At 45.4% G+C, this 16,454-nt stretch overlaps 1 protein-coding gene across 2 annotated transcripts in view; it reads right to left on the bottom strand.

The window, feature by feature from the left end:
* The window catches only part of NFX1 (nuclear transcription factor, X-box binding 1), a 128,569-nt gene that overhangs the window by 52,834 nt on the left and 59,281 nt on the right, over positions 1–16,454 (bottom strand). For both annotated transcript variants that reach the window (XM_040431493.1, XM_040431494.1), the window contains exons 8-11: positions 11,608–11,707; positions 9,163–9,380; positions 2,740–2,837; positions 1,056–1,086 (exon numbers count right to left, since the gene is read on the bottom strand). In XM_040431493.1, coding sequence (XP_040287427.1) covers positions 1,056–1,086; positions 2,740–2,837; positions 9,163–9,380; positions 11,608–11,707 — 447 coding nt within the window. The remainder of the gene's footprint in view (positions 1–1,055; positions 1,087–2,739; positions 2,838–9,162; positions 9,381–11,607; positions 11,708–16,454) is intronic.

Genomic DNA, 16,454 nt, shown 5'->3' with positions numbered 1-16,454 from the left:
CATAAAAGCCTCCATGGGGCTGTCACTCACCTTTCATAGACTTCTTAACAAAAATAATAATATGTATCTATACATATGGATCTAATGGTGGCCACACTGGTGGTCATCCCGGTTTTAAACTACAACCTTGGCTGATGATCATTGATGATAGTCCTGAAAATGATCCAGTTTCTTTATTACCATTGCCCTAGTTTCCAAGAAACAGCATGCCCCTTAGAGACCACTAATGTGCCTTTTCACTGACGTAAACAAAGGAGGTTTTAGCTAAACAGCTTGCTTTAATCAATCATTACATGTACTTAAAATGGTGCATTAAAAACTATAACTTGTCCTGCAAAAAATAAGACCTCACACAAGTACATCGATGAAAAAACAAAAAAGTTATAGCTCTTGGAATGCAATTTTTAAAAAATGTGCGTGGTCACTAAGGGGTTAAGATGGCTAGAATAGATTTAACAACTTGACAGTAGAGAACAAGATACTTACTATTTGACCTTTAAAGTTAATGAAAAAAAATAGACATAAGATGTGTGAAATCGCAATTTTGAATGAATCTGTGCAGCCAGAAGGAATGCTTTTCTGATACTTTCTCCTGGCCAAAGGGTATAAAGATGTGCCTAGGAATTCTACACCCCCACCCCAAGTGGAAGATTAGGGAGGCTGTTCAGTATCTTATAGGTATCCAAATCCAGTTTTGCTTGGTAGTAGCCACTCTAGCAATATTTGCTATTCACTTAGACAGACAGCCACAAAGACTAAAAATGTGTCCTGCTGGTGGGATCCCCAGAGATCAGCTGTAACCTGCAGGAGAGATTTGTTGTCCCTTCCTTGACGCTGCAGGGAAATTCAAGCATCACATGGTGAGTGCTGAAATCAATGGGTGGTCCATGTAAAGCACAAACTGGCTGCATCCTCCACAGAGCTATGCATCAAATACCCCAACAACCACACCCAGAAATCTTACAGAACAGAAATAGGAAGGCAAATCAGGAAAAAGAAAGTGCAACAAAAACATTCTGACAATATCACATAGTTAAGGCATCCAAACTACTTACCATCATTTTGTATCAGTGCACAGGGAACTTCCTGGAGAATAAGATGAAGAATGCAGAAAGTAATGGTGAATAACATGGAGAATGCAAAAGCAAAAATAATCAAACCATTTCCTAGACTAAATAGCAAATATTGTAAAGTAGGATCCACAGATATTTAAAGGGCATGCTAGCTACCTAAAATCTACATGTTTGGCAGGTAAAGGTCATCTATTCTTCCTTGATGCAGGGGTGGAAAAAGCGGGTGGTGTTCTTCAATGTGACTCCTGACAGGAAGTCTATGAATACAGAGCCATTTATCCAGCATGGTATTACTATTGTAACAAGCTTTTCATTAGGGTAGGTTTTTGACGCTGTAAAATCTGCATCTGCTGCCGTTTTTCACTTTGAATGCCGTGGACCAGCTCACAGTTTTGCCCCACTGAAGGGAGCTAAACGCAAGTGGACACCTACCGCGGCTTCCAGCGGCCTCTGTCCAGACATTGCATCAAGAAGAACAGGTCACTTCTTGCTGTGGTCGCGGATTTAAAGCACCGGTCATCTGCACTGCAGAGCTGCCATTTCAGACATGTTGTCCGCCTCCCATTTCAGACATTGTTGTCCGCCTCCCATTTCAGACAATGGGAGGCGGACAACAAGCAGCTACTTGGCAAGGTCGACAAATACCACTGTGTGAACAGACCCTGATAGAAAAAACTGAACACAAGGGGCTATTGCTAGTGTGCAGTGAAGTTGTATTGTTCCATGGCATGCACACTGCCATCCACAGATCTAAAAATACTGCACAAGCAGACAAAAAGCGGTGCAGATGCCCAGAGTAACCAACCATAACATGTCATTCATGTACTTATCCTGTACCATTAGATGATCTGGTGCTTGCTGCTAACAAGGTCCTTTAGGGAGACTAGAAGATGGCATGTTACATTTTCAGAATTAAGGTGGCATACACATTAGGCAGAAGTAGGTTCATGATTGAATGTGGGCTGTCAGTTAGTGAAAACAGACAGGACAGAGCATAGTCTATATTGTATGTTTGTTTGGGTCCAATCACATGTTCACAAAACGGGTCTGCATCCGTTCCGCAACTTTGCGGAACGGGTGCCGACCCATTAATTTTCAATGGGGCCGCAAAAGATGCGGACAGCACACCGTGTGCTGTCCGCATCCTCACTTCTGTTCCGCGGCCCCGCAAAAAAATAGAACATGTCCTATTCTTGTCCGCAGCCACAGACAAGAAAAGGCATTTCTTTTATAGTGCCGGCCATGTGCGGTCCGCAAAATGCGGAACGCACATGGCCAGTGTCCGTGTTTTGCGGATCCGCAATTTACCGACCTCAAAACTGTTGCGGACGTGTGAATGGACCCTTATTCACTGGCCGTCAAAAAAACTGCTGTGTGAATAACCCCATAGACTAGCATTGTTCTTAAAATGGATGTGTGACGGCAATTTAAAAACGTCTGTCACAGGTCCGTCTTTCACAGAATGTAGCCTTAGCCTAATGTGTATGAGTACCTTTAGCCACATGATGGTCAGGTAACCTCCCTCCATTCTAATATGTAGTATCCATTTACTTCTATTAAATATAAACTATATATGGATTTTTATTCATGTTACATATTTTCATTACTAGTGCCATTAACATTAAAACAACTGAAAGGAAAAAAGGTAAGTGTATGAACAGAATACCTTTGTTTTAAAGCCACATCGGCAGGATATGTTAGACATGCGAGGGCAAGGACCACATTCTCCTTCATGACAGAGATTCTCACAGGTATGAATGAAATCTGGCATAATACAGAAGTTAAGTTAGTAATTTATTACAGTGATGCATGTACAATTTAAACAAATCCTGAAATCAAAAGGGAAACATACAGAATCATGGATAATGTGCAGAAAAACCCAGGGGTTATATTAACTAGTAAAGAAATGTGGCCAGAAACTGATCCACATTTCCACTACCATTCCAACCACAGCCTCCCTGTTTTTCTTTCCAAACTAAAAAAAAATACATAGAAACGGCAACTGAACATCAACGCTGTGGAGAATAACCACCAAGAGATATAAGGGATAAAAAATTACAACTAAGGGTCCATTCACACGTCAGGATTTCGTAATCCGCATCCGTTCGGCAAATTTGCGGAACAGAATGTGGACCCATTCATTTCAATGGCCCGCAAAAATTTTAGTTTGTCCTACTATTGTCTTTGCAAAATGCGGTCTGTGGTCCCATTGTAGTCAATGGGTCCGCAAAATTGCAGATGACATGCGGAATGCATCAATATGTCATCCGCAATTGCGGATCAGTTTCCAGGAAATAGAAAGAATTATTATTTTTTTTTAGTACCCTACCAACATATATTCCTCCTCTACTTTTTTTTACAGAAAAACTGAACGGATACAGATGTACAAAAATGGAAGGTTTTTGCGGAAACATGGATCCGCAAAAAATGGAAAGAAAAACTGGAAAAGAAAAATAGTGACGTGTGAATGGACTCTAAGGCCTCTTTCACACGGGCGAGATTTCCACGCGGGTGCAATGCGTGAGGTGAACGTTGCATGAAAATCGTAGCATGCTCTATTTTGTGCATTTTTCACACAACGCAGGCCCCATAGAAGTGAATGGGGCGGCGTGAAAAAAATCGCAAGCATCCGCAAGCAAGCGAGAATGCGGTGGGATTTTCAAGCATGGTTGTTAGGAGACGATTGGGATGGGCACCCAATCATTATTATTTTCCCTTATAACATGGTTATAAGGGAAAATAATAGCCTTCTTAATACAGAATGCTAGGTATATTTTAACTCACCTCATCCACTTGTTCGCGTAGCGCGGCTTCTCTTCTGTCTTCTTCTTTGAGGAAAAGGACCTGTGGTGACGTCACTGCGCTCATCACATGGTCCATTGATCATGTAACGGACCATGTGATGAGCGCAGTGACGTCACCACAGGTCCTTTTCCTCCTGGACAGCAAAGAAGACAGAAGAGAAGCCGGGCTACGCGAAGTTGAGTTAAATTATTATTATTTTTATTTTTTTAACCCCTCCAGCCCTATTTTACTAAGCATTCTGTAACCATGTTATAAGGGAAAATAATAAAATCTATACAACACCTAACCCAAACCCGCACTTCTATGAAGAAGTCCGGGTTCGGGTACCAAACATGCAGATTTTTCTCACGCGCGTGCAAAACGCATTAAAATGTTTTGCATTTGCACAGGCACCCGCATCCTATCCGGCCCAAATCCACGACGCCCATGTGAAAGAGGCGTAAGACGAATTAATCTTACAACAAGGTTCAAAGGAAAGAGTGAGTAGTTACAGTCCAATGGCCCTGAAACGTACAGCAGAACACTCCAACTATTCGTATTATAGTAAACCCACAAGACCATTTGATGACTAAAAAACATATTTTACAGTAAGTACAAAAATCAAGTTTTCTCATCCCTATCATTGGGGGACACAGGCTTGACCGTGGGACGTTACAGAGCAGTCCCAGGGTTGGGCCATTAACGAAGAAGCCCTCCGGCCAATCAGAGAACCGCCGTCTGCAATACTCGGCGAGCAGGAAGACTAGGGATGCGTGCCATACTCTGCATGGCCAATCCGGGGCCACGAGAATGACTGTTGGACCTGATTTTTCAGAGAAGACGTGGAATGAGCCGATGAGGAGGGAACACGTAAGGAAACGTGAACTGCGTCCACGGGATCACAAGGGCATCCGATGCCCGAACCGGAGGATTCTTGGACCTTGCCACGAAGGTCTCTACTTTGCGGTTGACGCGGGAGGCCATGAGATCCACATCCGGCCGACCCAAACGCTCGCAGATCGCGAGAAAGACCTGTGGATGCAGATCCCATTCACCAGGATCCAGTCTCACTCGGCTGAGAAAGTCGGCGATCCAGTTGTCGACGCCGGGGATATGAACTAGGACATGGCTCTCCGCCCAGGAGAGGATGAGCGCTGCTTCAGACATGGCTGCGGGGCTCCGGGTGCCACTCTGGTGGTTTAAATAGGCGACTGCTGTGGAGTTGTCGGATTGAACCCGTACTGGATACACCCGGAGACGGTCCGTCCAATGAACCAGAGAGAGACGAATCGCCCGCAATTCCAGAATATTGATCGGAAGTTGGCGTTCATCGCGGGACCAGGAGCCCTGGACTGAGAGATTGTCCAGAACTCCGCCCCAGCCCCAGAGACTGGCATCCTTCGTCAACACTATCCAGCGGAGGGGAAGGAAGGAGTGGCCCGATGTCAGCATCGGAGACATCAACCACCACTAAAGGTCTCGGCGCGTCTGGGCAGGGAGACAGATGACTCGATCCAGGGAGGCTTGGAAACGGTCCCAAATGGTCAGAATGCACCGCTAAAGAGCCCTGATATGGAACGGAGCATAGGGCACTGCTTCGAAGGAAGAGACCATGTGGCCCAGAGCCCTCATGCACTGGCGAATGGGAAGAGGCTAAGGCTGCAACAAAGAGAGGATCTAACGATGGAGAGTGGAGAGTTTGTACGGGGGCAAGAATATCTTGGCCTGATCGGTGTCGAACAGCATACCCAGAAACATCAGCTGCCGAGATGGATGAAGACATGACTTTGATAGGTTCAGAACCCATCCGAAGCGTTCCAGGGTATCCCGGATGATGCGCAGGCTGTCCGCCGTTGCCTGGAATGACGGACCCTTGATCAGGATATCGTCTAAGTACGTTGCCACTATCCCCCTGGCATGAAGCAGAGCCATGACTGAGGCCAGAATCTTGGTAAAGACTCTGGAAACTGCGGCAAGACCGAACTGGTAATGAAAATGTCCCACTACGAACCGAAGATATTTCTGGTGACCGATGCAGATGGGAACATGGAGGTAGGCGTCCCTGATGTCTATCGAGGATAGGTATTCCCCCGGGTCCATAGATGCAATGACCGAACGCAGGGGCTCCATCTGGAAGCGGCGGAGGCGAAGGAATCGGTTGAGGGCTTTGAGGTCTAGGATGGGGACTACAAAGATATTGGAGTAGAATCCACAAAAACAGTCTTGAGGTGGAACCGGAACAATCACTCCTTGCCGCAGAAGGGAGAGAATAGCCTGAAAAAAGGAATTGGCGGCGGAGGGAGAGGTCGGGGGAGACCAGCAAAAAACCTGGGTGGGGGGTGGGGATCGGAACTACAGTTTGTTACCCTCCGGTATGACTTCTCGGATCCAGGCATCCGAGACGTGAGCTAGCCAGACATGCTGGAACAGATGAAGACGACCTCCCGCTCGACTGGGGGGCGCCAGAGGCTAACTGTCATGCAGAGGAGGACTTGGGCGTATGGGGCTTGTAGCCCTGCTGGTGAGGACGCCAGGGAGGGCGAGGCTTGAAAGATGGTGTGCACTTCTGCTCTGGGGCAGATTTGTCGGCTGGCCGCTTCGGGCTGGAGGAATTCCGAAAGGGCCGAAAAAGAGGTCTGCGCTTTTTAGACCTGTTGAAGCGCGTCCTGCTCTGCAGCAAATTGGTGCTTTTAACCCCTGTAGCATCAGAGATAATCTCATCCAAACACTTGCCGAAAAGACTGCTACCTGCAAAGGGGAGGGACGTCAAGACCCATTATCCACCGCCCATCAAGATAGCCACAGGGTACGGTGAATAGACACCAAAGGGGCTGAAGAGTGGGCCAAAAGCCTGGCCGCGTCCAGAGAGGCCTCACAGATGTAAGAGCTGGCATGGGAAAGTTGCACTGCAATAAGAGTCCCCAGAGGCGAGGCCCTGACGTAGCTTGTTTGCCCTCGGTCATAGCCTTACTAACCCATGTCGAGACAAAAACCGGGCTCAGGGCAGTGCCAACTGCTTCAAAAGAAGATTTGGCAAAAGATTCCAATTTCTTATGCCTTGGGTCAGAGAAGGAAGCCCCAGCTGCCATAGGCAATGTGGTATTCTTAGCCAGGCGGGATACCAGAGGGTCATCAATAGGAGAGGACGACCACTTTGTCAAATCCTCTGGAAAGGTATATAAGACGTCTAAACGTTTCGGTAAAGCGTTTTGCTTTCAGTGAAGTTCCATTCCTTGAAAAGGGAGGAATCAAACTCCGGGTGGTTGGAGAACACCTTTGGCGAGCGACGTGATCGCCTGAAGAAAAAACAGAACCGCAAGATAAGGGTGCAGGGTCCTAAACCTGTAAGGTTTCTATAACCGCTGCGATGAGATTGTCTACCATAGTGGACAGTTTGGAACACTGGTCCTCCGGTGAGACAAAGTCAGCATCTGACAACTTTTCCTCACAACACTCCTCTTCTAATGAGGATGTGTTGGAGCAAGACTCCCTGGGAGATGGCGGGAAGATGGATGAAATGGGGGACACAGACACCCTTCGAGGAGAGGGTGGTCTGGCTCGTTTTGCAGGACGGCCCCGATAGAAGGCAGCAGAGGGCCCCCAGTCTAAACTGGTCAGGGGGTGGCCTCACAGCCAAATGCCCCAGTATGTCCACAATGGCCCTGTTGGAATGGGAAATGTCTTGCACCATCTTAGACAGAGAGCGCACCCACTCCGGCTCTACCATGGGCTGGGCAGGGGGTCGACTGGGACAGTGTCAGAGCCACTTAGTGGTGGAGCAGAGGGGGTCCAACTGACCGGATGGGAATTTTGAGCGACAAGAAGCACATGCAAAATGTTGCACGGAAGTGACCGCCGGCTTTGAGGCCAGGGATCTTGGTTCGGACAGAATGAGTATCTGTAGTGAAAAGTAGGAGGGTAAAAGCTAAACCCTGTAGGAAGGAGGGGAAAGAGCTTACCCAGCCTGAGCACGAGATAGGCGGAGTCAGAGAAACCTGCGCAAAGAATTCGCGCCAAGAAGCCAGATGAAGGAGGGGGGGGGGGGGGAAATCGGGGAGAACTCATACTCCGCCCCCATAATGGAGTTGGCCGCCTGCAATAATGAAAAAGAAGTGCAGGTCCTCCTGATGGCGCCACAACTGACTCCCCAGGCTTCTCCCCCACACCCCCCGTACAGCGGTGCTGCCGCAAGGAGCATCGGCCGAGTGGAGATGTTGGCCGGGTGAGAAGTAGCCACGGCGAGCAGATCGGAAGTAGGACGCAGTAGGAGTCGGGGTGGCGGAGACTAGTGCAACTCTGTGAGAAACAGGTGGGCGGGGCGAGGGGGATGCAGGGCCCAGAAAGAAGCTTGACAGATGCAGAGGGCTTCCCTTCACCCCAACCCCACCGGAGAGCTGACATGCAGATGTTAACTCTTTCCCCGCCGGGGTGGAGAAGGCTTTGTGGGGGCCATCCTAACAAGTAACCTGAGAAGGGGAGGGGGGGTTGGAGCGAGGAATACCTACTCGTCTGGCGTGTTCTCCCCCCTGTTTCCAGCCGGGTCACCACCTTCGATGTGCGGCCCCTTGGGGAAGGCCACTACACCAGAACAGAGGGGACTTGTTGTGGGCGGCCGTGGTGACCCAAAGGCTGGCAGGATGCAGAGGCTTTAGGAACCTCTTGTGCTTCTTGTCTTCTGGAGACCGGGAAGGAGCAGCGGGCTTGGAAACCCCCTGGTCTCCCGTCTCCTGGGTGGGAGTGCAGGCAGCTAGGACTGCCTGTATTCCCGCTGCAAGAAAATAAAAAAAAATAAAAAAAATAATAATAATGTTATTATTATATTATTATTATTATTATATTAATTAGAGATATATATATATATATATATATATACACACATAGAGATAGATAGATATATATATATATATATATATATATATATATACACACACACACATATATATATATATATATATCTCTATCTATCTATCTATATATATATATATATATATATATATATATATATATATATATATATCTATCTATCTATCTATCTCTATCTCTCTATATCTGGAGGGAGAAGCTCACACTTTTGTGCTTAGTGTCGCCTCCTAGTGGCAGCAGCTATACCCACAGTCAAGCCTGTGTCCCCCAATGAAAAGGATAAGAAATGTATTTGTGAGGGGAGAGTTACATCCATTATCTACAAGAACCATGTGTCTGTATACATTATAAAATGAATGCAGACAAGTGTTAAGTTTAGTCTAAATAGAAAATTTTCAGGACCCTGTGCCTGTATACAAATATGAAAGCTGGTCTAGCTTACCATGAGAACCACAAGGCAAAGGTTTTCCACACGTCTTCCCACATGATGGTATTGGATCAGTGCAGATTTTTCTGTCCACACAGCCCAACTCAAGTAATTTGCTCAATGAGGTTTGTCCGCAGGGACAGAAACGCACAATCTGGGGAAGTCGCGGACAAGGCTGGCAAGGCTGTGGATGGCAGACCTCCGTACACCCATGTTTTCCACAATTCAATTTTCTATTTAAAAAAAATGGTACATTATGCAGGTTTTATTTGGGATAAGTCAAGACAATTATCACAAAAGTTATCATGTGGATAATAAAAAAATAAAATAAAAAAAATTAAAACAATTATCAGTCTAATACATGGTTTAAGATGAATCAATAGTTTAAGGCATATCATTGGTTACTGTTAATTATTTTGAAAAATGGCCATATAAAATTTTTTTTAAAAAAACTTTATGACGACAAGAACATCTTAAAATCATCCCTCCTCTATGGTTGAACACTATACGTGCAGCAATATTCACTACATTTCATGTGGTTACTGAACAACTCAGTCCAATGTCACTGGAATTAGGGCTCATGCACATGACTGTATTTTTTCAGTGTGCTACCCGCTTTTTCATGCATAGCACACTGACACATTCATTTATAAGGGGCCATACACACATTTGTTTTGTTTTTTTCTTGCAGATCAGTGTGCCCAGAAATCCCAGTGCAGGTCCTACTCTTGTCCGTCACTGCAGTTGAGACTAGCCCTTTCTATTGATGGGAGTGAGAAAACAAAGAATGCACTTGAAAGCTATTTTGCGGATACATTTTTTGCAGACTGAAATACAGATATGGCCTTGTGCATAGATTAGAGCCGACCTCCCCTTTCCCGCTTTAGCAGCTTCCACTAAAAATAAAAAGATATGATAATGCCTTGCCAAAACTGTGGCCATATATCTGCATATACGTGTATTTGGGGCACCAAAAAAGGTGCCACAAAAATGGTAAAGCTAAAGTAAGCTAATGAAGGGGTGGCATTAAGCTAGATAGGTTTACCTTACATCATGAATGGTTGTGATAAGTTTGGTGCATCTAGTCTAGTTCTAAATTGTCTAGGTTTAAGACAGGATAAAAGGGGTTGTGCAGAGGTTTAATATTGATGATCTGATAGGTGAAGGCCTGACATCCGCCACCCCTGCCCATCAGCTGTTTGAAGAAGAGGCGGCGCTCCACGAGTGCTGCTTCCTCTTCATTACACTACACGTCGTCTCCCTTGCAGCGGTGGCATAGTGTAATAACAATTAATTGCTCCATTCAAGTGAATAGAGCAAGGACTTGTAATTACACTCAGTTCTGAGACGACGGGCAGTGTAATGAAGAGGCAGCGCCTGCATGGAGAACCGCCTCCTCTTCAGACAGCGGATCGGCAGTGGTGCTGATTGTCGGACCCCTGTAGATTAGATAATGATGACCTACCTTGAGGATAGGTCATCAACATACAGTATATTGCTGCACAACCCCTTTAATAAATCTGTGTTTCCACTGCTCCAATGCTGGTGGTAGCTGTGCGCCATTCCATAAATTGCTTATTTATAGCCTGTGGGAAAAATAAATGGAGCTGGGGCTACAAGGTGATGTACCTTAAGACATGAAGATCGCATCTAATGATTGCAATTGTCACATCGTAGTCGCAGCATCTCGCAACCTCAATGACAAACAATCCCACAATGTTGGATTTTTGGTCGCAAGTCGCACATGACTGCCATTATAGACCACAATGCAAGCTGTGTGCTAAAGCAACATGCGACTTTTCTGATATTTAGCTGGGTGTTTACATCCCGATCACAGCTCTCGAATAGCTGTGTGATAAGTTGCAGACTAGGCGCAAAAATGATTTTAGCCGCACAGCTTTTCTGAGATTAGCCGACGTTCAACACGTCGTCTAGCCACAGCCTAAAGGTAACAATAGAAAACAGCAGTAATAAGCATTACAATGTCATTACCAGCATGGTAATGGAATGTTTAAAGGGGTTCGCGGGGCTACAGAGATCGATGATCTATCTTCAGGATAGGTCATCAATACCAAATTGGTGGGGGTCCAAGACCTAGCAACCCCACCACTGAGCTGTTTTGAGCTGCCCTGGTGCCGGAAACGAACAGTGTATGGAGGAAATATGGGGATCCGTACACAGTTTAGATACTGGCATACTTAAACGCAGCTCCCATTTACTTGAATAGAAGCGGAGTTGCAGCACCCTGGCACTGCCACTACACAGCTATGTAGACTGTACAGTCAACAGTGCCGCAACAGCCCGAAACAGCTGAACGGCAGGGTTGCGAGGTGTCGGACCCCCACCAGCCTGATATTGATGACCTATTCTTAGGATAGATCATCAACATCTGTAACTCAGAGAACCCCTTAAACGTTAATAAATGAGCTAACAATTGGGGTCATGAATGTTAAAACTTACTTGCCGCAGAGCTTTTGACAGGAGAAGTTTCCAAAGCCATCGTAGTTATCTTTGTCTGTCCCACATGACACATCACGAGAGCTGCCACCACAGTAGCATGCTGAGCAGGGGACAAATACAGAAAGCACATCATTGTGAGAGCTCTCCGTCCAATTACACTTTCCATACCACACAACTATATCAGTGCTTTTTAAGCATTCCAAAATGAGATAGACAGATACATGGCCAGATGTATATAGATGCCAAAACTGTTGCCTAGATCTGCCACTGACAGCCATTAACCATGTGGCTTCATTCAACATACATTTACAGCTCTAGGATTCTGCTGTTAAATAAATAGCATAGTAATGATGAGGGCACTACTAGAATACCAGCATTCTGCAGGACACAATACTGGTACTCACACCAGAACCCCATCACAGTGAATGTGATCCATCAGGCATAAGCGGTGCCCATACCAGCTCTGGAAATCCGATATTCTTTTCTTATGCTGGAACAGAATACTAGAATTTAAGATGGTGATGTGAACCTAGCCCTAGATGCTTCAATCAATAGTGACTGCAGAAAACAAAGATAAAAAAAGACACTCTACTGCATTATTTATTAGAAGTAAAATTCAAAAATAAAATCCCCCTATTGGAACAAAAAAGAAACCATGAGGGACATTTTTGCTATGCCCTATTGCCACTGCTGTGGAGTAAAAAAAAGTCACACATTATGGCAAATGCCATATGTGCACCATAATTTGTGACTTTTTAGGCTTCTTTCTTTTCTAAAGTGGTAAGAAAGAGGGGTGGGGCTTAGCGGAGGGGGCTAGGCTTTGTATGGCCAACCGGATTTACTAAATGGCACGTTATAGCTGAAGTTTGGTCCAGTCTCTGGCTGCCGTAGACTTCGGCTTCTGGTGCACAGCAGGGCAGAAATTTGCCTCATTTATTAAGAAGCATCTGCCTCTTAAAGGGAATGTGTAATCAGGAAATGACCTATTCTTTAAATCACATTTTTATGTTTAACATATTTTTAAAGAACTTTTGATGTTATTTTTCATTTTCCATGTCAATATCTATATTTAAATAAAAACCATAAAATCAATCAGTTTTTGCACTAGCCACTAAGCCAAATAATTGGCATCACTTCTTGGTCTGTACAGATCAATTTACTGCAGTTATAGGTTATTCTAAACTTGCCTGTAATGATAAGGAGATATCTCCTCTGTGTATAGATAAGACAGGATCAACATTCACGATAGGCGATTGTGAAAGCTTATCTTCTCCCTCCCTGTACAATGACCTCTCCATAGGTCACAGAGCATGCCTAGAAAACTCTCTCATGTAAGTCAATGAGGTCACCTCCTGACCATTGTGTCTATGGCCCATGTGGCTGCCATAAAGCAATTTTTAATGCTGTTTACATGTTGTTAAGAACAGCTCAGGCAAGATGGCAGCCCCCATAGTAATGTTCAGGGGAGAGAATAAAAAAAACAAATCTGCAATTCAGAAAATAAAATCAGATTAGATAAAAAAGATGTGTGTCACTATCTGGTTCTAACAGAAAGATAACATTTTGGTGACACACTTCCTTTAATAAATGAGGCGCATCTCATGCCAGTGCAGGGAGATCAAGACTGCAGTATGGGTATGCCAGTCTTGATAAATGTCCCCCAATTGGGTATACACAGATAGCGGTCAGTCAGTGATAACACCTTCCCCGTGTACTGAGAGCTGTTCATGGAAGTAATCCTAACTCAGAAATAGCAGAGAGATAAATGTAGAAACTATATGTTTTACTGAATCTTTTCCCACAACTCTATATATCAATCTGCTCAGTTCCTCCTGCTCTATCACATGCTGCCTAGATTGCACTGTATTTTATGGAGTTTTAAGAGGTTACATACTACTTCAAAACGATGCTACTGAATAATACTACCTGCTCCACAAAACAAAAAACAACAAACAAACCCCCATGTACATATGTAAATAGAAAAATAAAAAAACGAATCACCTGTTGGAACGCACGGAGACGAATACTGTGCAGTATACCATTTTTTTTTTCTTTTTCTTAAACAATTGAACGGAATAGTTCATAAACTCCATCAATCAAATGTATAACTGAAGGCGGCAAGCAGTGCTCCAGGACAGAAGCGGTGTTTTCATTCAGCTTGACGTGGTGAGGACTGAAATCTCAGGAGACTAAAAACAGTTCCCACACTCTTCATTTATAAAACAGGATTCATTTACATATAAATTCTAAGGCAGTGGTGGCGAACCTATGGCACACGTGCCACAGGGGGCGCTCAGAGCGTCTCTGTGTGGGCTGTGCGTAGGGTTGCCACCTGTGCACTACTACTACTGAGCGCTTCCATTGTGGAGCGCTCATTAGTACAGCCATTGCCCCCCCCCCCCTCATCCATTTAAACACTAACTGCTCACTGGATGTGCAGGACAGGACCTGCGCTCCAGAGTGATGACGTTTCGCAGGTCCTGCTGCTTCCAGTCAATGTTGTGAAACGTCATCAAGCTGGAGTGCAGGTCTCGTCACTGCGGCACAATCAAATGGATGAGGTGAGGTATTTTTCTTTGCACAAGAAGAGTGGGAAAGGGGGCATTATTAACATTGTGGCCTCTAATAGGGGCATTATTAATACTGGAATGGAAGAAAAATAATACTAGGGGGGTACTAATGGAGGACATTCATTTTACTGGGGGCCACTAATGGGGGACTTATTAATACTGGGTCCACTAATGGGGGCTTATTAATACTTGGGGGCGCCAACAGAGCCTTCATTTTACTGGGGCCTGTGTTAAGTCACTCTCCCACACCTTAACTTGGCCATTATTTTTCAGTATTCAGGCTAAATTGCCGTATTGCCACTTTGCTATAAATAAGTGGGTTGGGCTCTCGGTCTCTAAAAGGTTCGCCATCACTGTTCTAAGGTGTAGAAAAAAATTAAAAGGGTCGTCTTTTGAAGATATTCATGTACCCTATTGGCGCATGTGAAGTCACAAAGGGGGATCCTCCATTCCAGACTCCAAACTCAAAGGACCAGAATGGAGAGACTATCTGTAACAGATGGGAAATATGCATCCAGCTGACTGCCAGGGGTTAGAGAAGCCAGCAGATCGCAGCACCAGCTTGAATTATGAAGATAACCTATTTCTAAATGCAAGTTGGTGAAGCAATTTAATCTCCTCCATTGTGACCACATCTTTACCTTATGAGCCTGAAACTCAGAGCTAGGGTCCATTCACACGTCCGTAGAATGGGTCCGCATCCGTTCCGCAATTCTGCGGAACAGGTGCGGACCCATTCATTCTCTATGGGGCAGGAATGGATGTTGACAGCACACAGTGTGCTGTCCTCATCCGCATTTCCAGAGTGCGCCCCCGATCTTCCGGTCCACGGCTCCGGAAAAAAAAATAGAACATGTCCTATTCTTGTCCGCAATTGCGGACAAGAATAGACAGTTCTATTGGGGTGCCGGCCGGGTGTATTGCGCATCTGCAATACACTACGGACATGTGAATGGACCCTAAAAGCCCAATGACAGATATATATTGTCAAAAAAAGCTGCAGTGAAGACTCTTAATTGCTACTTGAGGAACTAAATGTTCCTGTTATAAATTGGACACAATAATCCAGAGTAAAAAGGATTGTGTGCTAGACAAATGTTCTGCTACCATAGTAACACGTTTATAAAAATATAAAACTGTTGCATTATACAGAGGCATTATAGGGGTTGTCATAATTCAGCAAATGGTATTTATCATGTAGAGAAAGTTAATACAAGGCTCTTACTAATGTATTGTGATTGTCCATATTGCTTCCTTTGCTGGCTAGATTCATTTTTTAAATCGCATTATACACTCTTTGGGGGAGATTTATCAACACTGGTGCAAAGGAAAACTGTCTTAGTTGCTCCAAGCAACCAATCAGATCCCACCTTTCATTTATCAGAGCTCCTTTGCAAAATGAAAGGTGGAATCTGATTGGTTGCTATGGGACAACTAAGCCAGTTTTCCTTTGCACCAGTTTTGATAAATCTCCCTCTTTGTTTCCAGGGGGTAACGCTTCAACGGGTGTGGACCCGCTGTGCCACTTACTGGTTTGGCTTTGGGACAAACTTGGGAGCGGAATCTAAGTGTTCCCCTGGTTTTCGCCCTTTATCCCGCTCCAAGATGCAGAAGCTAGTGTTAGCTGCAGGGGAGACACCAGGTCGCTACCGCAAGGGTGGTCCTGGCTAAGTGGCAAGCACTGGGGATACAGGCAGGTGGAGCGAGCTGTCGCTGGATGGAAGAAGCGCAGCAGCAGAGTCAGATGAAGCAGAGCTGAGTTAGTGATTAAGCAGAGCTGGAGCTGTTGGAACAGCAGAGCTGAATAGCTCAGGTGCAGCAGGTGTAACAAGCTGAACAGCAGACAGAGGCGTGGTTGACAATCCGAATCATACACTTTAGAGCAGCGAGGTACAGAAGGATCAGGCAGAGACGAGGTCAGGATACAGGCTAAGGTCGGAAGCAGGATAACAACACAGGAACAACGAGCTGGAACCTTCGCTGTAGAAAACTACAATATTGCTCAGGCATCACAGGAAGGGGGAAGCACCCTTATAAAGGAGGTGCCTGGCCGGGATTGGAGTGAAGGCAGAATCAGGGGCGTGCAGGAACCCTTAAAGAAACGGGATGCGTGCGGCTCCTACAAGGTGCTACTGAAGCTGTCACCGCCTGCGACAGTGCAGGAAAGCGGGTCCGGAGCCTGCAGCAGAGAGGAGGAGCCTTGTGTGCAGTTCGACTGAGGTACATAGCAGGATGTGCTGCACGCTGGCGGCTGCCAACTGCCATTGTTACACAGGG

This window comes from Bufo bufo, chromosome 5 (genome assembly GCF_905171765.1).
Source record: "Bufo bufo chromosome 5, aBufBuf1.1, whole genome shotgun sequence".
NCBI lineage: Eukaryota > Metazoa > Chordata > Amphibia > Anura > Bufonidae > Bufo > Bufo bufo.
The sequence above is the reverse complement of the archived record's forward strand: the minus strand, read 5'-3'. Positions and strand labels throughout refer to the sequence as shown.